The sequence below is a fragment of the Falco punctatus genome (assembly GCF_963210335.1).
Source record: "Falco punctatus genome assembly, chromosome: 15".
Taxonomy (NCBI): Eukaryota; Metazoa; Chordata; class Aves; order Falconiformes; family Falconidae; genus Falco; species Falco punctatus.
In genome coordinates, this window is record NC_137595.1 from 24,011,229 (window position 1) to 24,032,026 (window position 20,798).

Genomic DNA, 20,798 nt, shown 5'->3' on the forward strand with positions numbered 1-20,798 from the left:
CAGGGACAGCAGGGAAGGTTCTGGCACCTGCCCCAAAGGTGGCACTTGGCCACTGCTAGGCTCTTGCTTTAAAATGGCCGGACTCAGCAGTGCCTGCTTGGCTCCTGGCAGAGCTGAAGGGTGCTGGGGAGCTCCAGCGGTGCTGCGGTCAATGGCTTTGTTAGTTTGCACAGCATTATGCTCTTGGGAAGTGTCAGCCCTGCTGCTTTCTCCTCCCAGTGGGCTGCCAAAGGCTTGGGGCTCGTAGGGCGATGATGAACCATGTGCAGGTTCCTTGGTGTCTCTAGGGCAGAGCAGGCGTAGGGTCCCAGGGCTGTGCACCCAGCCTGCAGCACTGATGTGGGCAAGGATAAAACCTCCTGATGTTGGCTTTGCGGGGACATCCTGGCTTATGTCCTGCCGCGTGTCTCCCCTGGTCCCAGCCCATTCCCTGTGCTGCTGTCTTCTGTCCCCAAGCCACTGAGGGTCCCCGCAAGGGGGAACGGCGGCGCTGGGCACAGCCCGGGTGCTGAGAGCAGGCAGAGGGCACTGCCGAGGGCTGCCTGGCTCGGGAGCCTGCAGCCAGATGAGGCACCAGCAACAAGGAAGGAAGAAACAAGAAAACCCAACCCTGAGTCAGGAAGAGGCACGATCCATGAAAGCCAGATCACGAGATCACGTGTTGTGGGGTGTCTGCCGCAGCCTGCCGTGTGTGGCACAGCGGACGGGGGCCTGTCGCCCAGCTGGAAGGAGCCTGGCAGCTGGACAGACCCTGACGATGCTTCAGGGACCACTGGGAGCCAAAGGGGATTGCTGAGCTGAAGGTGGTTGCGTTCAGCAGTGTGGTGAGCGCAGGTGGCCGCCGTGTTTGCTCTGGTGGGTTGCTGTGACGGCAGGGGTCAGATGAGCAACTGCATGGCCCAAGGTAGGGGGGACAGCTGGTGCTTCAGGGTGGTGATGGGGGATACCTGCGAAGAAAGGGATGTGCAGAGGAGAGGGGGTTTAATCTCTGCAGTCTCAGCTGGCAGGGCAGACACTAAACCGTATCTTTAGAGAAACCACAACGTGGGGAGGGGTGCTGGGTTTTTCCCTCTGGCCAAGGTGGGATGGGACCCAGTGTGCTGGGGTCAGCAGGGGCTGGCAGGGACCATCCTGTGGCCATGCTCGCTGCTGTGGAAGCAGTGGCCACCTGCCCAGTGCCTCCTGCAGCAGGAGCAGCCCTGTCTGCCCGTGCAGGCAGCCAGCTCCCGGGGTCTCCTCAGCTTACCTACTTTCTCCTCTGCGCCTCTATGAGTCCCAGGAAAAGTTCTGGGCGCCCCTTCCCCAGGGAGAAATGCTGGCTGTCTTCCCCAGGCGCCTGCTGCCAAGCTGGGAGGGCTCAGGCTGGCATCGGGGCAGGGGGAAGCCGTTTGGCTCTGGCATTTCAGCAGTCTTGCCTCAAGGTTCAGAGCCATTGCTCACAGTTTGCAGCTGCCTATCCCCACTTGCTGGCTGCTCCTCCTTGTTTCCAGCTCTGAACACTTGCAAGGGACGTAAAACACAGGAAGAGCATTTTATACACACCTGCCAAGGTGGTCACACTCATAATGTTGGTGTGAAGTCAGTATAAAACAGGAAAAGCAAGAGGCAATAGGTAGGAGCAAGTCAGCCCTACAGGTGTCTGGTCTGACCAGGGGGATGCTCCTGCCCACCTGCCTCTGGAGGTGATCCCAGGCTCACCAGCTTCACCGAGAGACGTGTCCCCACAACCTGGAGGTCAGTGTTGGTGGCCTCAAAGCCAAGCCCTTGCACATCTCTTTCCAGAGGGCAAGCAAGCTCCATAGCCAGCAAGATCAGGGCAAAAAAACCTCCCCAGTAGCTGAGTGGTGGGGCAAGGCGAGGTATGGAGGTACTGGACAGGTTTCAGAGAAAGGGAGGAGGAAGCTGGGTGGTGCTGCCCCAGCATCCCCCCAGGGCTGCAGTGCAGGTGCTCCCTGGGACTGGCCTCTGCTGTGGTTCATGTGGACTGAGGTCTATACTCGGAGCACGGCACCCAAAATGGGTGCCTTGGGGTGTCCTGTTTCTCCCAGCTGGGTGCTGGCATGCGTGGTACTCTCCCCGGGGCTGGAGGTGTCGCAGCAGCCGTATCACTGGCTGTGCCTGTGTGAGTCATGCATGAGCAGGACTGAGTCACCGCTGGAGCGGTGTGAGCATCAGGCTGGGAGCTTTCTCAGACCCATGTCCCGGCAACACTTGGCAGTGTGATTTCTTGCTGCTTTCAAGGAGGGACCAAATGCCACTGGGAACCAGCTAGAGGTGGGAGCAGCAGGAGGTCCTTGCAGCAAAGTGCCATGGCAGAGCATGGCAGCTTCCCACTGTCCCCACGGGCTTCCTTGTCACTGCAGACTGGAGGGCACCTGCCCTGCTGCTGCTTCCCCCATCCCACACTGCAGTGGGCCCCTCCGTGCCGCAGCTGGGCACGCAACCTCCTTGTGCAAGGCATGCCTGCTGCAGGCATCACTGGCCACAGCTTCAGGAAAAAAAAATATTTTCTCTAATCACAGGTTCCAGCTACCCATCGTGTTCGCAGGTGGTGGAACAGCTCCAGCACGCCTGTGCTCTCACCATGTCCCCCAGCGCGGCAGTGTAGGGCTGGGGGCGGATGGACGGGGCACGGCAGGATGAGCCCTGCCCTGAGCCTGCTGCTGTCCCTAGCCAGCTGCACCCTGCTCTGGGGTAAGTCTTGCTCTGGAGCTGCTGCAGCAGGCTGGGGGCTGGCCCTGGCCGCAGTGTGAGGAGAAGCACAGGGACACCTCTCAGGCCCACAGAAGGTACCTGCAGGGAGGAGTGGACTGAGTGGTCTTCAAGGTGTGACGGGAGAGAAAACCCCAGGGTCACTAGCAATTTCAGCAGGGTGTCAGTGCCTTCACAGGCCTGCAGCTAGGATGCTGCAGGCTGTGTGAGAGATTGGCAGGATGCAGATGCTGAGCCCCGTGCTGGCAGCCAGCATTTGCCTGAGCCTGGCAGGGAGTCCGTGTCTGCCGGTGTGGGACCAAAGCTGGGTGTCGTAGGGTTGAGGGGAGGCCCCATGATGCCTGTGTGAAGCGGGGAGATTTGTGCAGCATGGCCAAGCAGTGACAGGCGAAGGAGCAGCCCTGTCGGAGCAGAGCGATGCTGCCTAACGCCTGTCTGCTTCCCCCCTCCCCAGGCATGCCGTTGCCTCCACGGGATGTGAGGCTGGAGGCACAAAACTTCCATGTCCACCTGCGGTGGGAGCCAGACCCTGGCTCACCCAGAGGTGCCACGTACCAGGTGGAGTGGAGGAGACGGTAAGTGGGGCGAGGAGGAGGGGATGGAGGTGGATTGTCCCCCCGCACCCTGGCCAAGGGCTGTCAGGGGACCCCAGTAGCCAGAGGATTATTACCTGGCAGTAAATATCGTAGAGTTACAGAACAACAGAACTGGCATGGAGCTCTGGAGACCAGCTCATCCAACCTCTGCTCAGGCAGGGTCACTTCAGGACTGTGTCCTGTTGGGCTTTGACCACCTTCAAGGATGGAGCCTCCACAACCTGCCTGGGCAACCTCTTCCCTTTCATCACTCCCAGTAAAAAAACAAAAGGTGTTGCTTTTTGGGGCTGTGTTTTGGCTTGGTTTTTTTTCCCTTATGCGTAAAGGGGATTTCCTGTACTTGAACCTGTGCCCACTGCCTCTTGTCCTTTCATTGGGCACTGCTGAGAAGTCTCCATCTTCTTTACTCCATCATGTTGGTAAGACCCCCCCACCCTAAGCCACCTTCTTTTGAGCCTAATCAGTCCCCACTCGCTCAGCCTCCCTCATCTTTTGGCCCTTCAGTGGGCTCTCTCTGGTGTGGACGTGTTTTTTTCTTTGGTGGAGAGCACAGGTCGGGGCTCAGCACTCCAAGCACCGCCCCACCAGTGCCTGTGAGAGAGGACTTGCCTTGCTGGCAATGCTCTTCGTGATGCAGCCCAGGATGCTGTTAGCCAGTATTTGTGCTCTCCCATGCTTTCTGCTTGGGCAGCATGGCGATGGCTAGGCAGCCTTGCCTTTTTGGCTAGGAAGGCACCAAAAAGGAGAAATCCCTGCATTTTCTCTACGGGCAGAACCTCTCCCTGGACCAAGGCAGACACCTGCGGGGGGAACAGCACCGGCTCCTCCTGGGCATGTGAGCTGTATTTTGACAAGATCCACGATATCTACTGGGCAAGGGTGAGAGCGGTGGCTGGAGGCAAGCTGTCCAAGTGGGCCTCTTCCAGTGAGCTGCAGCTGTACAGAGACAGTAAGGACCAGGGAGCTCCTTCAGCTGGGCTCCTGCTCTTCTTGGGGGGCTGATGGGGAGAAGGGTCCTTGGAGAGGCCTGGTCAGATACGATGGGAAATCATGTGAATAAAGGTGGGAAAAGTGCCAAGAGCCCTGACCAGGAGGAAAGGGATGGGAACAGAGCTGCTGGAGAAGGGCTGGATGAAGAGCAAGGGGACAGAGGAGACACAGTGAGGTGAGGACCACGAGTGGGAGACCCCAGGCCACCAAGGTGCTGTGAGAATTTAGGGGTCTGGAGAATACAGTGAGATGAGTTGGGAAAGAGGATACCCCTCCAGGCTTGCCTTTTAAAAGCATCCCCTGGGAAAGGGCATTTTTGTTCTGCAAGGTAAGGCTGGTGTGGGCTGGTGAAGGCAGAAGTAATCCCTGCAGCACTGCCTTTGCCTGGCTGCCATGTCTGTGAGGTGTGGGCACGTGCCTCTTCTCAGTCACAGGCCAGCTGTCCTGTCCAGTAAGCCTAGCTGCGTTTTGGAGGGAGGAAAAACTTCAGGACCTTCCCCTTCCCCACCTCATAAGGGGTTGTTGCAATGAACTGAATGTGTGAGCGGCTAAAATGAGATGTATGTCGGCTGTCTGGGTCCCCTCTTTCATTCCCTCTGCATCCAGCTGGCATGGAAATAGATGCACTTAGCTAAAAGAGCAATTGTTGTGCTCTGCAGGTGTCATAGACATGGTGGCTGCCATTTCTAGGGCGGTTTCATAGCACAAAGTGCCATCAGGCTAGACCTAAGAAAGTTTCTGTATGCTGGGAGCGGGATGTCCAACAGAAAAACACCATTTTAGAGAAACTAGATGCCTGCCTTATGTTTTGAAGGGCTTAATTTTCCTAATTTTCCTCCTCCTCTTTTTTTCTTTTTCCCCTCCCTACAGCAATTGTCGGCCCCCCCAAGCTGTCCTGGCTGCTCCAGGGTCACATCCTCACTGTAAATATCACCATGCCGCTCACTCCCTACAGAATCAAAACCAGTTCTTTCAAGCCGGTTGACCAAGTGCTGCTCAAGCTGTGGTACTGGCTGAGCCTGTATGAAGGGGATGTGCTCATTCAGCAAGTAGGTGGCAGGGTGGGCAAGGCTCAGAGTGCATGGGACTTGCAAAAGCTTTCCTGGTGCAGCAAAGATGCCCGTGATTCAGTTACATTGGGGGGGCAGTGCCTGTGCCTGTGGAGGTACCCAGGTCCTGCCCACACCCAGCAGTGCAAGCAGGCATGGGACACTTTGCACTCCCAAGTAGGGGCTCGCAACCTGAGGGCAGCAGGAGGTCCCTTTCGTCTTCTAGAATGTGCGAATAAGAAAAACCTGTAACAACGTCTGTTCGGATGAAAGTGTGCAGTAGCTGTTTAACGAGACACTCTGCGACCTGAGCACTTCCTGGGGTGAAGAAACAAGTGCTGGGGAGCAGGGAGGGAGTGTCTGTGCTCCACACCGTGGGGCAAGTGGGTGTCAAGGCTGTACTGGGGAGTGGAGCAGTGCACAGACCCCACCTCCAGCTGCCTTGGCTACACAGCCCCTCTGCTTCCAGGTGCCCTGCAAACGGAGCAGGGAGGAAGCACCGTGCACCTTCAGGTACCTGAAGCCCAGCACACAGTACTGCATCCGGACAGCAGCCATGGGCATGGCCAGGGAGCAGAGCAGGGAGGCCGAGCAGTGCCTAGTGACTCCGGCAGACCCTGCAGGTAGGAGCTCTCTCACTGCTGCAGTTGCATCTCATGTCCTGCTTGCAGCATGGACACATGTGTGGGTGTGGGTCACTCACCCCCTAGCCATTCTGGTCAGGGTTGGTGGCTCAGTAACACCCTGTGGGGACCTTTCCTGGGGAGATGCTGTCTTGCCATCTGTCTTGGGCTTGCCCAGCATCACCTCCTTGAACATCCCAGCCTGCTGTGGCAGCTATGGGGAAGCACTGGCACAGAGTGGGCTGGGGGGGGGATGCCAGCTGAGGTCCTTCCATCCCTGAGCCTGTTGTGACCTCCTGGCAGGCTTTCCCTGGGTCCTCCTTGCTGTGCTGAGTGGTGTCTTCCTGCTGCTGGGTGTGGCCGGGCTCTGCTTCATCCAACTGCACATCTTCCCCAGCCCCTCAGAGATGCACCTACCAAAAACACTTGTAAGTGAATGATCCTCCTCCAGCCTCTTCCCTGTTTGTGCTGTGGCCAAGCTGGGGTCCCCTGTGTTTGCAGGGGGCTCGGCACCTCCTTCCCTCCACCTCTTGTGCCACCAAACCATCTTGGTGCCTCCCCTGCTGTCTGACCCACCATAACCCCAGGCCTTGCTGCATGGGAGACAATACTGGTGTGATACATGTCAGCCATGGGTCACACTGGAAGAAGCTGTTTTGGGTAGCACGTAGCCTGCGAGTAGAGCCCTCAGCGTTAGGAGCCTCCTGCTTTAGATGGTTAGCTTTTGCTTGGCTACATGTCCATCTACAACAGCTGGAAGGGGAGAAAGAAGCTAAGAGAAGCAAACAGTGGGGCTGCTAGCCTGGGACAGACTGGCCTGAGTGAGAAGCAGCCCGTCACTGCTCTGGCCTTGGGATAAATGCAGCCTGAGGCTCAGAGAGGCTCCCAGGGCTGCAGCCCTGCTGAGCTGATCCAGAACGTGTTCTGGGTTGGCAGGACTGAGCCGTCTGGAAACAGTTGCCGGGATAGCCTTTCTCCCTGAGTCCCAGTTCCCCCTGCGTCCCAGTCTCCCAGTGCTGGGGGTGGCAGCAGTTGAGCACTTTGGGGACAAAACCAACTTGCTCAGCTGAAGAAGTCCCCTGCGCCAGGGTAGGGAGGAGGTGGTCTGTGGCTCCACTTGCTGGCCCAGCTCAATGCCAGCATCCTTTGCTTTCCTATTCTTCCTGGCTTCTTTGCAGGGATTGCTTGCATCTCTGAGCAGGTGAGAGTTCTTCCATCAGCCTCTGACAGGTGGGGCGTAGCTTGAAAAGCAGCAGTGTGATAGGATGTGACCATGCCCCAGCACCAAAACCCCCAATGCTGCAGTGAGCAGAGCCCTGCCTGCATTCCTCTGGGGTGTGAGACAGCAGACGGGCTGGCCGGCACTGTCCCCTTCCCCAGGGTGTGTGGTTCATCACCCCCAGGCTGGTGGAGTTTTCAGCAAGCTGAGGCTGGCTGCTTCACCGCTGGTTTCCCAGCAGGCTCTCCCAAACAAAGAGCTGAATGTGCCCATCAGGGTGTCCACCCCCGAGCTTGAGGAGGACTCGCTCACCCTGCTCCTGCAGACCCTGCTCCCCTCCCATGTGCTGCCTGCAGCTCAGCACGCAGCACCCACAGTCCAGCTGCTCGTCGGAGAAAGCATTTCCCAGGGCACAAGTGGCTACTGTGCCAACGGGTTTGGGCCAGACTGCCACGAGGGAAGGGACACGTCCTGCACCCACAGCCAGCCAGGGCATGCTGATGCCTCCCAGGTCGGGGAGGTGAGTATTGGGGCTGAGTTGGAGCAGCCAATGCCAGTGGGACTGACCAGAGACAGCTACACAGGTGACAGGGACTATGGGACATCCGAGATGTGGCTCTCCCTGCACAGCCAGTTTTCTTCGAAGTGCCGGTGCCCAGCCCTGGAAGCAGGCAGCTGCCTTCCTCTGCCCACACCAGGCAGGGGCTTCAGCCAGGAGGACCTGCGGGAGAGCCTTGGCATAGCAGGGCACTGGGTGCCGCTCAGCTCTGTGAAGCTGCCAGCCAGCGAGGAGGAGGATGGAGGACAGCTTGTCTGTGCTCTCCAGCCCCTGCATGGCCATGGGACTGGTGACAGCACTGTGCAGCCAGGCAACTTGGAGCAGGCAGCGCTGGACGTCCCCCTCCCCCGCCCCTACCAGCTACCCCAGTTGCCCCCCGATGTTCTGCAGGCAGCTCCCTTCTCTGGCTATGAGCCACATCCCCCAGCTGATGGTGAGCCATAGCAGGCAGGCGGGGGCACGCTGGGAGCTCCAGCACCCGGATCACAGCACCAGGCAGCTGCCTGGAGCTGCCCTGGGCACTGTGGCTGCCTGTTCAGACCTGCCTGTGCCCTGCTGGGGACAGGGCTGGGGTGAGCTCCCGCACGGGCCGGCACAGGCATGCACTGGGTGCAGCTGCCATTGATGGGAGAGATCTTCAGAGCTTTCCTCTGTGACTTAGGTGCTCTTGAACCAAAGCATAAGGAATACATACCAAAGTTGAAGGCCCAAAACTTTTATCTATTTATCCATCTATATATGTATGTATCTGTGTGTACCTTATATAGACTAATAGAAATTTGTGTATATACATATATATATATATAAACCTCTTTATGAAAGAGGAGATTTTTGTAAAAAAAATTTACTTTAATGGAAACACTGATTGTGCGCTGGAGATGTTTTTTAAATAACACTAATTTATTATGGAAAATTGGCTTCTGTGCTTATTCTTTCTGTGTTACAGAGCCAGCACTGCCCTGACCGAGCAGCATCTGGGAAATGCAGTAGGAAAACTTGGGGTTTCCCTGGGAGAAAAATGCACCTGCAGCTGGTCTGCATATTGCTGTCATGTGGGGAAAAGGCTGGTTCTTCAGCAACAGCTGGATTGTTTTATTATTCCTTCTACCAGCACTGGGGCAATTTCCTTCTGAGGAGCCCTGCCCTGGAGTCATCTCTCCGGGGTGTGTTTGTGAGGCTCACTTGCAGCCAGGAGACGAGGGAAAGCCCTCTCCCCTGGCATCGGGCAGCATCTTGCTTTGCAGCAGGCTGGGACTGATGGATTCCACCTCTGAGAGACAAATCCAAGCTCCTGGATTCACAAGATTTAAGATGGATTTGGGAGCAGGTAAGAAATCGGTGTCCAGCATCCAGGCGTCTGGTGCAGGGGACGGAGGGGACAGCGTTGCTAGCCTTAGGGAACCCTTTGGGGCCCTTGTGCGGAGCCACTTTCCAACGCCCCGTGAGTCATCCCTGAGAGCCCAGCTATGCAGCCCCTGGGAGTGGCTGTGCCTGCCTGTGCCAGGCTGCCAGCCTCCCTCTTTTCCTGCTGCCATGGCCAACTCAGCCGGAGACCTGCAGCGACACTGGCTGCAGCTTGCCGGCAGCTAAGCGGGGCCAGTGGGGTTGCCCTGTTGAGCGCTCCCAGGCCAGGGCAAAGAGGTGTCCTGTCCCCAGCTGCAATGCTGCTGGGACAGCTTTGCCCCTGCCCCAAAGCAGGCAGCTGTGCTTTGTGCATCTCATTAGTAAAATCTCTCTTAGTGGTGACGTATTGTGTTTGCATCTGTCCTGTTTGGCTGGGACGGTAATTACCAAGTGAACTCCCCGTCCTCATCTCATGCCAAGAGACTTGTTATATTTTCTCTCCCCTGCCCAACTAAGGAGGACAGTGACAGAGCAGCTGGGTGGGCACCCGACATCCAGCCGGGGTCAATCCACCACAGATGATGTGAGGATATGTGGTGTATTCAATAGATTGAGCTGAAATTTTTAAAGAGAGAGGTGGTCCCAAAAGCTGCTGAAAGGAACATGCATGTTATCCATATGCTATTTGCTGCCAAGAAAGTTCCTCTCAGGCTCAGCTGATACAAGGGTCTGATTTTCCTTAACTTGTTTCACTTTCTCTTTTTAATAAGATGAAAAATTGGGAAACAGGTATCTCCCATAATTTTGGGTCGTGTGAAATGGCCTTTTTAATTTTCGCGTGTTTAGAAAGCAAACAAAAAGCCAAGCCAGGAGAATTCACCAATGCTAAAATCAGGCAGACTTCAGAGGAGTTGAGGCAAACACAGGAGCCAAAACACAGCTCTGAGCATCCCGCAGCAGTCCTGGACTGTCCTTGGTGACGGAGGCATTTGGCCATCAAGACAAGGAAGTTGGGGCTGTTGTTTAAGAGTGAACAGAGATGACATGCCAAGGGCTTGTTCTCTTCCCATCCTTCATTGTGCCGTCTGGTCACCACCCCCTTTGTGCTTCATAGTCTTCGGTGTGTCTCAAGGTCACAGTAAAAACCCTACACCCGCAGAGCCCTGTGTGACTGGCCACACGGCCAGCAGGACTGATGGGGCTGCCAGCCTCACCACCGCTCCTGAAGGTCATTGCATGGTGGCAGGGCATATGCAGGGAACTGTTCAACAGAAGTGTTGGTCAAAGCTGCCCCGGTTTTTGTGCCATTAGACTCTGGGAAAGAGACACAAAGCTTGAGGTCCTCCAGGCCAAGCAAAGACCATGCATTGTGCCAGCCCAGCCCATGCTGCATCAGCCAAGACCGGGGCTGTTTGCTGGACCAGCACGGTGGGACTGAGCTGGCTCCCACAGCCACCTTGCTGAAGCAGGGCACAGCCAGCGCTGTTGTAACAGCCTGCCAAATCTCCAAAGTTCAGAAGAAAACCGGCTCTTTTCTTAGTATCTGGCAGGGTAACTGTGCTGGGATCCTCACAGGTGATTCAGGCAAGTTACTCACTGGCAGCGGAGACTCATCCTGACCCAGGGTGTGGTTGAAGCAGCTGAGATGTCCCTGTTCTGTATGAAACAGAGATGTTAGTGCAGGCTTGTGACATTTCAAGATGGCATTTTAGCAGCTGAAGTTTCCAAGTGGGTGTGTAAGAGGGTTTTTTTTTTGCTTCACTTCAGAGATGCAAGCAGCGTGTGGGGCTCTGCAGAACCACAGCAAGAAGAATGATGCTTACTGCAGGAGTGAAGGTCCAGCATGTCCTGACGGGGACCTGCCACCACTGTGCACAGCTCAGGGTCTGGGTAAAGCGTGTCTGGATTACACCCTGCTCTGGTCTGTCTGTCTGGGCGTTACACATTGAGCAGGATAGGGTTGTGCTGGATGATGGAGTTGGGTCCAGGGGCAGGTCCGCAGTCCCAGCTAAGCCCATGCAGCAGGGTGCCTGGCTGGGTCCCTCCATCACTGCTGCAGCACTCGGGCATGTGCATGCAGCTGGCTCCCACCCTGTGCTCGCAGGCATCCCATGCTCCCCCAGCAGCCTGGAGATGGGTGAGCCAGTGATGGGTTCTCAGCCATCCCACCCAGCCCCACCGTGCCCATCATCTTGGAGGTCAGCTGCTGTTTCTCATGCTGGCCTCAGGCCAATGGCCACAAAGCCGTGCCTGGAGGTATTTGGTGCAGAGGCTTGTGAAAGCTCTGACTCACTGTGATCGATAGGCTCATTCCTGGCTGCTCTCCATGCTGTCGTCGGTGGTTTCAGCTTCTGCCAGTACCAGATCAAAGCAATGAGAGGAATGCAGCTAAAAGCAGCTCTTTATTAGAAACAGCAGTTATAAGACTATGCAACAGGGTATTTCTTATTACTAATTCTCAAAGAGCTGAGCTGCCAGCCTATAAACATATTGGAGTGGAAAATTGCTATGCGTAGGCTAAATGGGACTTTTGGAGCTGCCACACAGGAAACATAGCACCTAACGAATATGAGGGAGAAGGCGGCTCCTGAAATGATGGGGAAAAATGAAGCTCTGATATTCTTCAGGCTGCTGGAATAAAGGAATGTCCCTATTTGCCTTTGAAAGCCATGAGAGGCAGAGATACAGAGAGGAGCATCTTGGGCTGCAGCTCACCCCCTGGATCTGCCCTGGCCCTGTGCCCACCTTGCTCTGACTGTTACTGCAGCTTCCCTGTTATCCAGCCACCCCTGTGCAAGGTGCCTTTGCAATGGCTCTGTAGCTCCAGGTGGGTCCCCGGAGTGACACGGAGCAGCAGCTGCAGAGCTGTCCTGCTGGACCCTGTCCTTCAGCCCAGAACGGCTTCGTGGTTTGACTGGTCTGAGCTGCAACGTGACCCAGGCCACTGGTGCCTGCTGCATCAATCCCCACAGTGCTGGACCAGTGGGTCAGGAATTGGGTGGTCTTAGCTGCTTGGCTTGGCTGAGAAACCCAGCAGGATGTAGGTGAAGACTACAGAAGCCCCAGAAGCTGGAGACTAAGTGTAACGTGTTTGGAGCGTATGCACGGCAAGGGCTGCAGGGCTGGTAGACTTACAGAGATGTTAACTTGTTGGTTCAGACCAGGGTGGTTCCTCCCCAGGCGGGAGCTCTCCTGCAGCTCAGCCAGTCGGGACCCAAGCCTCGGAGAGTGATGGGGATGCCCAGGTCACCCCAGGGCCAGGCTCTGAGGCTGGGAGGCTGCAAAGCGAATCTGTTCCCACTTCATGTGCCGGTCTGGGAGTGCCCTCGTCTGGGGACGTGTGGCAAGTGTCTGCATTCAGAAGGTACCATGGGCGCCCTGCTGAAGCCGAGCCACATGTCACCCAACTCTATCACCAGGTCCTCTGTCTCCACGTGTTGAGCTCCCCTGTGTCAGCTGGAGGCGCCTGACAGCTCGCCCCTGCTCTTCCCGGCAGCGAGCGCCGACAGGGTCTGTGAGGTGGGGCTGGTCCTTGTGCTCCCCATCCTCCTGATGCACGTGGCAGGGGATTTCTGGTCTGGGGACAAGAAATGGACTGAGTGGCTCAGCTGGATGCCTTCCCGCTTCCCTTGCACGGCTTCAGGCACACTGATCTGTAGCTCTCTGCCCACAAATACCACTCATGCTCCCAGTGATAGCACAAGCAGAGCTGCCCTCTAAGCTGGTGCACATCATCTCATGCGATGCACACGTGAGTTGGGAGGGGTGTTTTATGCTTTCTCCCTGTGGCCATCCTCACCAGCCTGTGCTTGCTGCCCTTGTCCTGACAGCAGAAGTGAGGAGCCTGCCTTCAGGATTTTTCATTATATGGTATGAAACCTGGCATCCAAGGGATGGGAGCAGCTGGAAAACAGGCTAGATATGGATTTTTGTTAGGAGAAAGGTCCCAGCTGAGTGGCATGCCCAGGCGGGATGGATGAACATTTCACCTCATCTGTCTCCCAATCTGATCTGTGCCTGACAGACAGGGATTTGCAGACAGAAATAATGATCTCTCATTAATACCCACCCCTTCAACCACTTTATGAAAAATGAGAGCCTTTACTTGGGCACGCAGACACTGTTGTCTCCCTGTTTTGTGGTCAACAGGATTGTGATCAGCCTCATGGTTAAAAAACCCAGGCTCCCAAGCACCCTGTCCGATCTTCCCCAGGAATGTCTCCATGATGTCCCACTCCACAAGAAGAGAGGACACAAGAGACTAAGAAACATGTATCTCCCACCAAGATTTCAAAAAGACTTTCCTCATGGCACCTCTGAAGCAGGTACCTCTCACCCTGGCTGAGCCCCAGCGTTGGTAGGGGTAGGAAAGGGCATCAAACGAACTTCTGCCTCCTCTCCCCGACAAATAACACCTAATGCTGATTTGCGGCTCCTGAGAGCTTAAAATCTTGTCTGCCAAACTCTTCCTCACCGCTCCCGGGATGCATGGCACTACACAAACAAGGGTGCGAGCTGGTGTCGCAGCAAAGGTGGCCTGGCTGAGGTCACCAAGGGACCAGTTTCCACTGGGTTTCTCTGAATTAAGCTTTCCAGGCAAAGTGATTTCATTAGAAGCAATTCCAGCTGGCTGATACTGTGCTAACTTGAAAGTTAAGTTTGTGAATAAGACAGGGTCTCAAATAGGAATTGGAGAAACCTGGACACAGGACAGCTGGGCCGGTCCCTGCTGACACAGTGACCGGTTGGGGTCTGCCTCTGTACCTGTAGAGAACTCTAGCTTTTGAGAAGGGTGTGCACCACCTCTGTATTATTATCCCAGGAAAGCCACTTGTCATGACCCTGTCTCACGGACATTGCTTTGGGACATCAGCTGCAAGGCCTTCATCACTAGCTACCTTTTTTTCCAGAGAGAAATTTATGTATTTATGTACTTATTATTTATGTATTTAACTCTGAGCCAGAACTACCCAGACTCCAGCGCTGGCTCTGAATTGCACCGCGTCCACATTGTTGTGAAGCCCAGTCTGAGTCTCCTCAGTCTGCAGGGACTTGCTGGCCCGGATGCCCACAGCCAAGCAGGGCTAGGAGTACATCGGTTGTCTGGAGCTTACAGACGCATCCTACAGAAGTGGGAATTGCGCTGCCAGCTTCTGGGGTAAGAAGACAGCCTCCTCCAAATGCCAGCAATGTCAAACACTGTTCCAGCAAGGAAACTTCAGCTGCTGCTGGCTGCAGAGGGTGAGCCTCATCCTTTGCTGAGTCCTGTCATTAGGGACTGGGGCACCCACTGAAAATCAGCTCGGGATGCCTGGGTGGCCAAAGGCTTTACCACTGCCCTTGTGTTGCCATGAGATGTGAAAGGAGCGGAAGACACATGGTAACCCTTGGGAAGGAAGATCACACAAAAAGAAAGCGTGAATCCACATGTTCTGTCCAGATGTTGGCCCCATGTTCTCTTCTGATCCTCCTCCAGACCCCACCAGAGTCATGGTTAACCTGCCCAGCCTTCTACAGCGCTTCCTTCTCTAGCACAACCACAGTAAACAGCAGAGCTTCTGAAAACCCATCCAAGCATTTATCAGGCACCCTCATTCAAGAGTGACAGAGATTGAACTGTGGGGAGAGCAGTACCAGTCATCTCCTGTCATCAGGATGGATGGCCAACCCAGCAACAAAGACAACCCACCTGATGACAGCATATCAATTACAGAGAGCTGGAGGATATAAAAGAACCGCCTCACACTCCCTCACTCACAAGATCCTAAGAAATCGGTCAAGGCTTGGAGAAGAAGAGAAGATGCCTTCCCAGAGGATGTTCATCACCTCAGCACTGCTGTTGGGGGCTTGCTGCATCAGTGTTTATCCTGTCTACCCTGAAAGCGAGAGTGCCCAAGGTAAGGACAACTGACTTGGGTGTTTGTGCCTGAAAACCAGGTGGGGTTTGTCCCAGCTCACTGCTTTATGGCTGGCACTGAATGCTGGCTCAAGCTATGTGGCTCACGTGTTGTTTCATGGGGGCTTGGCTGCTGCAGACACGTAGAGCAAAGCAGCTTCCCCCTATTTCTTTTTGGGCAGAAAGACCTTCTGGCCTGGGGAAGGTTTTCCTCAGCATTATTAGGAGTAGGATATGTCCAGCTGGGTTAAACCCATTTCCTAGTGTGGCCAGGTCAGACAAGAGAGGACCGTCCCATACCCAAGGGACTGCTTTGGCTGCTGTGACTTTCAGACAGCATGTGTCCAGGTACTCTGGGATGACAGACAGTGTTGCCCTGGGAATCAGCCAGCCTGGGGCATACAAATGCCCTGCATGGAGATGAGGGAATTGCAGCTCACATGTGGAGCAAGCTGTGGGGTGAGCTGCACTTATGGTCACAGGGCTGGTACAAGCCTCCCCAGCAGCCACAAGACCTGGCACTGAAATGCCAGTCCACCGCACAGTGTGCCAGGGGCTTTGCTGCAGCATGGTGCCCTGCCATGCATCACTGTGTGCAAGTCAGTGCCCCAGGGGACCACAGAGCTGGCGTCTGCTGGACTTGGGGCCGATGGCACCCGTTTGCACCCACCCTGTGCTCCTGCTCCATACCTGTTAGTACTGACCAGCAGCGTAAGCACCAGTTCAGACACTCTGGTCTTCCTGACGCTGGAGAAAAAGTCACTTGGGCAGAGCCTGAGCCCTGAAGGAGAGCATGAGCCCAGCCCCACAATCCGCTACAGTGGCCACTGCAAGCGGCCTGGTGCAGCACTCTGCCTGGTGCTTCTGGGAAATGAGCAGGCACAGGGGCTCCTCTCGCTGCGCAGCTGATGCACGGGGACTTCCAGAGCTTCAGTAGCTTGAACCGTGTGTCTGAGGCAAAGGAAATACAAGGCCAAGTGCTTGGGATTGCTCAGCTCCCAGAGCCTGGTGGGAGCTTCCCAGGGGATGTGCACAGACAGGCACTGGGGGAGGGATGGGATGAAGGGTAAGATGCTGGAAAGCCCCTGACATGCCTGCTGGTTTCCAATTAAACACAGTCAGACAGCAAGGGACTTGTTGCCTTAGTCGTAGCTATGTGTCTCATTTTTGTTTTTGTGATGGCCTTAGAGCATCTGTTTCCTCAGAGCAATACAACCCGGGCATGGGACAGACTCCCCCAAGAAGATTTCTGCCTGGTGTTACCTGAGGTGTTACCTGGGACAACAGTGGTCTGGACTTAACCCTTCACAGCTCCCACCGGTGCAGCAGCCTGGCTAAGTGATGCCAGACAGGGGTGCCGTAGAGCTGCCTTCAAAAGGATCTTTTGTAGCAGGGGGAACCCCAATGGCTGATGGGGACCTTCTCTGCCTGCCCATTGCAGTCAGGCTGAAGGCAACGCCAGGCAGCAGACATTGCTTGCCTCAGCTTTTGGCACTGTCTCCCATAGCATCCTCATGGATGAGACGGCAAAGTCAGGGTTAGGTGAGTGGGCTGTGAGGTGGGTTGAAACCTGGCCAAACAGAGGGCTGCAATCTGCGGCACAAAGTCCGGCCAAAGGCCAGTCACCAGTGGTGCATCCTGGGGGTCGATGCTGGGGACAGTTCTGTTTAACATCTTCATTAATAATAACCTGGATGATGGGACAGAGTGCACCCTCGGCAAGTCTGCAGTTGATGCAAAGCTGGCAGGGGTGGCTGACAGTGCCCGAGGGTCATGCTGCCATCCTGAGGGACCTGAACAAACTGGAGAGAGATGGGCTGAGAGGGAACTTGTGCAGTTCAGCAAGGGGAAGAGCCATGTCCTTCCCCTGGGGACAAACAACCCCACCAGGCACCAGGACACACCAGGGCTGTCCTGGTCAGCACCAAGTTGACCAGAAACCAGCAATGTGCCCTTGCGGCAAAGGTGGCCAACAGTGTCCTGGACTGCATCAGGAGGAGCATCACTGCAGGTCAAGGGAGGGGATCCTTCCCCTCTGCTCGGCACTGCTGAGGCAACACCTGCAGTGCCATGGCCAGCGTTTTGACTCCTAGCCTAGACTAGCATGCATGGCCACGTGAGGAGACAAACCCTAGTCCCCCTTAAACAACCTGCCTGTCATTCTCGGGATCTGTAGCCCATGTTCAGGCTCTCTGCCCCACTGCCCGAGGAACAAGCACACCTTGAATGATCTGCTTTGTCCTTGTCACTGTCTCCCCATTCAATCCAGATCTTACGCCAACAAATGTTAACCTGGTTCACAGTGCAGCTGGCCTCATGGCTGACAGCAAGCCTCTAGCAGGTCTCCAGACATCCAGGAACCTGAACCAGGCTCTGTCTGCACCAGGGGAAGGAGTGAGCCACGACCAGAAAGCAGCTCATAGCAAGGGTGAGTCCCAGAGCTCAAGGTGAAGGGGACCCAGGGATGGGGCTGGTGTGGGGCAAACGTGGAGGGAGGCAGGCAGGAACTAGGATACTTGTGAAGAGGTGAAGGGTTGCATCAAGGACGAAGGAGTGCTGGGGGTTAGGTGCCCTAGGGGAGCATGGAGAGAAGCAGGTGATGGTGCTGTGTCTCCTCTCCTCCTGACATAGCTTCCTTTGGCTCCTGCCCCCCATGCTGGACCCGTAGCCCCTGCGTGCTCATGGTATTTCACATATATTTCTTTTTTCAGGAAATAAAGACACTCTCCAGGAGGATGTCCCTGACCACTTGGTGAGTGGGGGTGTCTCTCTGGCCAAGGGGAGGGCAGCCCAGAGTGATGCCGCCGGGCAGGTGACTCCCACGGGCTCCCAGCAAACCCTGTCCCTGCTGGCCAGTCAGTGGGGACTGAGATAGTCCTGCTCAGTTGCCAACACTGCTTCTCTCCCTGGTCCAGCAGTGAGGGAAAGGGGCTTGAGGGCTGGTTTTGCAGGTGGGCACCACACATGCATGATGAGCTTGCGGTGCCACGGCAGGTGGAAGACCTTGATGCAGTCCTTTGGAAGATGGTGGCAGTGGGTGAGCTCCAGAGCCAGGGGTTTACCCAGACAGACCAGGCTCTTCAGCAACCCAGCAAGAGAGGTTAGTGCCCAGCTCCCAACAGGTCCTGGGACCCAAACCACCACTTACCTGCAGAGAGGCCATGGCAAACAGGGCCTGGGCTTGGGGTGGAGTATGCTCATGACTCAGGGTGGAAGGTGCTTGTGCCTGGGGTGGAGGATGCTCATGGTATAGACCAAGGCATTCAGATCCCAAGCTGTGCTCCTAGAACTGACTTCAAAGACAAAGGAAAGCCTGGGAGAAGAGATGCCCTCCCTGGGCCAAGCACAGCAGGGCCAAGCACTGCTGCAGCCCCTCACATGGGTATCTTTTCCTTTTTCTCTCAGCTTGGAAATACTGTGTCTCCAAATGAGGGGTACAGAAGGAGCTCTGCCTGCGTCCTACCTGCCAGCCTGCTCCCTGCCACCACTATCCCATTGCCTTCCAGCAGGCCCATCCAAGCATGACCCATGCCTCGCTATGGGCTGCTTTGCACAGAGCTTTGAATGGTCTCTGGTCCCTTGTGGGGAAAAGGGGAAGCGGGTCTGCAGCAGAAGAGGGGTGTTGTGGGGTAGGGGGAGAATCCCATGAGGATTCAGGGTGGAGGACAGTGTTTCTCCCATATCAGTGGGCCTCCAGGACCCATGTCAAGGCATAGCTGCCACTGTGCCCTGACAGGGACATGCTGGCTGCCAGCAGGAGCTGAATAAATCCCTTGCTCCAGAGCAGTATCCTGCGGTTACTCCAACCCCACACTGTGCAACATTCTGCATCCTTGCACCATCATGTGCGTGGCATGGGCAGATCACAGTGCATGTGCCCCAGCGAGGGGACATCTCTCCTGCGGGCAGAACAGGAGCTGCCACATGCATTCCAGTGATCCAGGGCAGCAGAGACTGGGGGCTACTGCTCCACTTAAGCTAAATCTCAAAAGGTTTTCCACTGCAGAGGAGCCCTCCCTACCCCTTGCAGCACCCTCCATGCCCAGTGGCCTTGGCCCGTGCACTGACAGTACAAAAGCAAGGCATATTACAATATAGTTTATTGCTGGTTTTAGTTTAAAAAAAACCCAAACAAACCAAAACCCATTAATAACAAAACCAGTCCCCAAACCCAGTGCTATCAGATACAGGCTTGCAAGGACACACCTTTTAGTGCAGAGGGAAATGGCAGTGAGGGCTGGAGGGGGGGTCTGCTGTCACCGTGTCCCAGCAGGACCCACCACACTCACTGTACAGTATTTTTTTGCCCACGGGGCTGGCTGAGTTCACATGCACTACCAGGAGCCCTTGGGGGAACTGGGGGTATTGGATGGAGGAGGATGGGATGTCATGGCTGTGCAGAGCAGCTTTGACTCCTCTTGCATCAGCAACATTGGAAAGGCACAATGCTGAGCCAGGGAGCACTAAACCTGCCCACATATTTCCTACAGACAAAGCGCTTTGCAAAGCAGCTTTTGCCTGCTTGCTTAGGCTGCCCAGTATTGGGGTGTGGAAACCAGCAGATGTCCTACCCCGTGCCTCTGTCTCCCAGTCAGGCACCTGAAGTGTTTGTGTGGACCGGGAAGGGAGTGGTGGAGCAACAGCTGCCCATGGCTCCATCTCCTGTGATGTCCAACAAGGCAGGGAGAGATTTAGTACCTCACAGGAGCCACATGGGATCTTGCAGCCAGCAGCACATGGCCCTGGGTGCTGGCGCACATGGGAGGGATGCCCTGATTCTCAGCCCTCCATCCTCAGCCCTTTGCAAGACCCTGCATCCCTTTTTCCCTCCCACAGCAGGTCCTGGTACTTTTCATGCCAGGCACCTGCCCCCATGTCCTAACAGGGAGATAGATGCACATAACAACTCTCTGGCAGTGAGAGCAATTGTCACTGTGACAAACTACTGGGGACAGAGCCTTTCGGTGTCTTCAGCTGGAGCCTGGATGCCTTGGTGGAAGAGAGGGCTTGCCCAAATGCAGGCTGCAGGGTGCTGTGCAGAAGGGTGACCAGGCAAATTCAGACAGCTCCAGCCCAGGTGATGCACTGGGATCCTGGGATGACTCTTCCCAAATGCGTGGGATGGCTGGGACCGCGCAGGGCTGGCAGAGCACAGCAGCTCCAACAGCCGATGCAGAGGCAGGGCTGGCCCAGCCATCTCGGGGTGAGGTCTCATCTCTTCCACCAAAGTGCCACTGTGGAAGGCTAGTGCTCTGCTTTCCCTGTGGCACGTGGTCACAGGCTGTGAGACCCATTTCTGGGAAGTAGGGATGCAGTTGCCACTGCAGCCATGCAGGAACCCATCCATACGTGCGGTCAGCACTGATGGTGGAGGGGGGCTGCAGCCAGCCAGTGGAGGAGGAGAAGGAGGAGAGAGCAGCAGGGAGCTGTGAAGCAAGGCGCTATTTCTGAAAGGCAAAGGGTAGCCATGCCATAAACCCCCTCCAGTCCCTCCTTCAGCCAGGGTTTGGTTGTGTCAGGACTGTGGAGGTGGAGGGCTCGGCCAGGGGCAGTGCCGCTGGTGCACCCCACAGTGGCGTTAGGTCATCTTCCTGGAGACACTGGAGTAGGTGTGCTCTATCTCCTCATCTGCGGGACATGTGTGGCTGAACTCATCACAGGCGTAGGCATTGTTGAGGTAGCGCCAGACGCCCGTCATGTCCGCTGGGATCTCGAAGTCACGGTACTTTTTGGCTGCAATCTGGAGAGAAAAGGAGGAGGCTGAGACTTGCTGGACCACAGAATATTCACTCTCTGGCTTGGGGGGGGGA

At 55.9% G+C, this 20,798-nt stretch overlaps 3 protein-coding genes across 11 annotated transcripts in view; 2 read left to right on the top strand and 1 right to left on the bottom strand.

Annotated features, from left to right (window-relative positions):
* On the top strand, window positions 1-17,417 carry LOC308053834 (interleukin-20 receptor subunit alpha-like). Of its 8 annotated transcripts, none has more exons than XM_080365607.1 (8): window positions 1-2,694; window positions 3,167-3,287; window positions 4,082-4,257; window positions 5,169-5,347; window positions 5,817-5,970; window positions 6,274-6,398; window positions 7,428-7,709; window positions 8,695-17,417. In XM_080365607.1, the coding sequence occupies exons 1-8, from the start codon at window positions 2,640-2,642 to the stop codon at window positions 9,004-9,006; spliced, it is 1,404 nt and encodes a 467-aa protein (XP_080221733.1). In that variant the 5' UTR covers window positions 1-2,639; the 3' UTR covers window positions 9,007-17,417. The 8 variants fall into 8 exon arrangements, with proteins under 8 accessions (XP_080221733.1, XP_080221729.1, XP_080221730.1 ...); XM_080365603.1 differs by lacking the exon at window positions 8,695-17,417 and having other exon boundaries at window positions 1-904; window positions 2,523-2,694; window positions 7,428-8,679; XM_080365604.1 differs by lacking the exon at window positions 8,695-17,417 and having other exon boundaries at window positions 1-855; window positions 2,523-2,694; window positions 7,428-8,679.
* Window positions 14,752-20,545, top strand: LOC308053841 (uncharacterized protein; the record flags this gene model as incomplete). 2 transcript variants are annotated; one of them, XR_013923823.1, is made up of 5 exons in its annotated part: window positions 14,752-14,989; window positions 17,258-17,416; window positions 17,700-17,740; window positions 17,940-18,088; window positions 18,394-20,545. XR_013923823.1 is itself a non-coding variant. In XM_080365629.1 (5 exons), 5 exons carry the CDS (start codon window positions 14,752-14,754, stop codon window positions 18,417-18,419), a joined length of 570 nt encoding a protein of 189 aa, XP_080221755.1. In that variant the 3' UTR covers window positions 18,420-20,545. The 2 variants fall into 2 exon arrangements, 1 of the variants encoding a protein (XP_080221755.1); XM_080365629.1 differs by having other exon boundaries at window positions 17,983-18,088.
* Window positions 19,071-20,798, bottom strand: part of LOC308053840 (chloride intracellular channel protein 2-like) — a 9,337-nt gene continuing 7,609 nt past the window's right edge. The window contains exon 6 of the mRNA XM_080365628.1: window positions 19,071-20,728. Coding sequence (XP_080221754.1) covers window positions 20,567-20,728 — 162 coding nt within the window. The 3' untranslated portion in view covers window positions 19,071-20,566. The remainder of the gene's footprint in view (window positions 20,729-20,798) is intronic.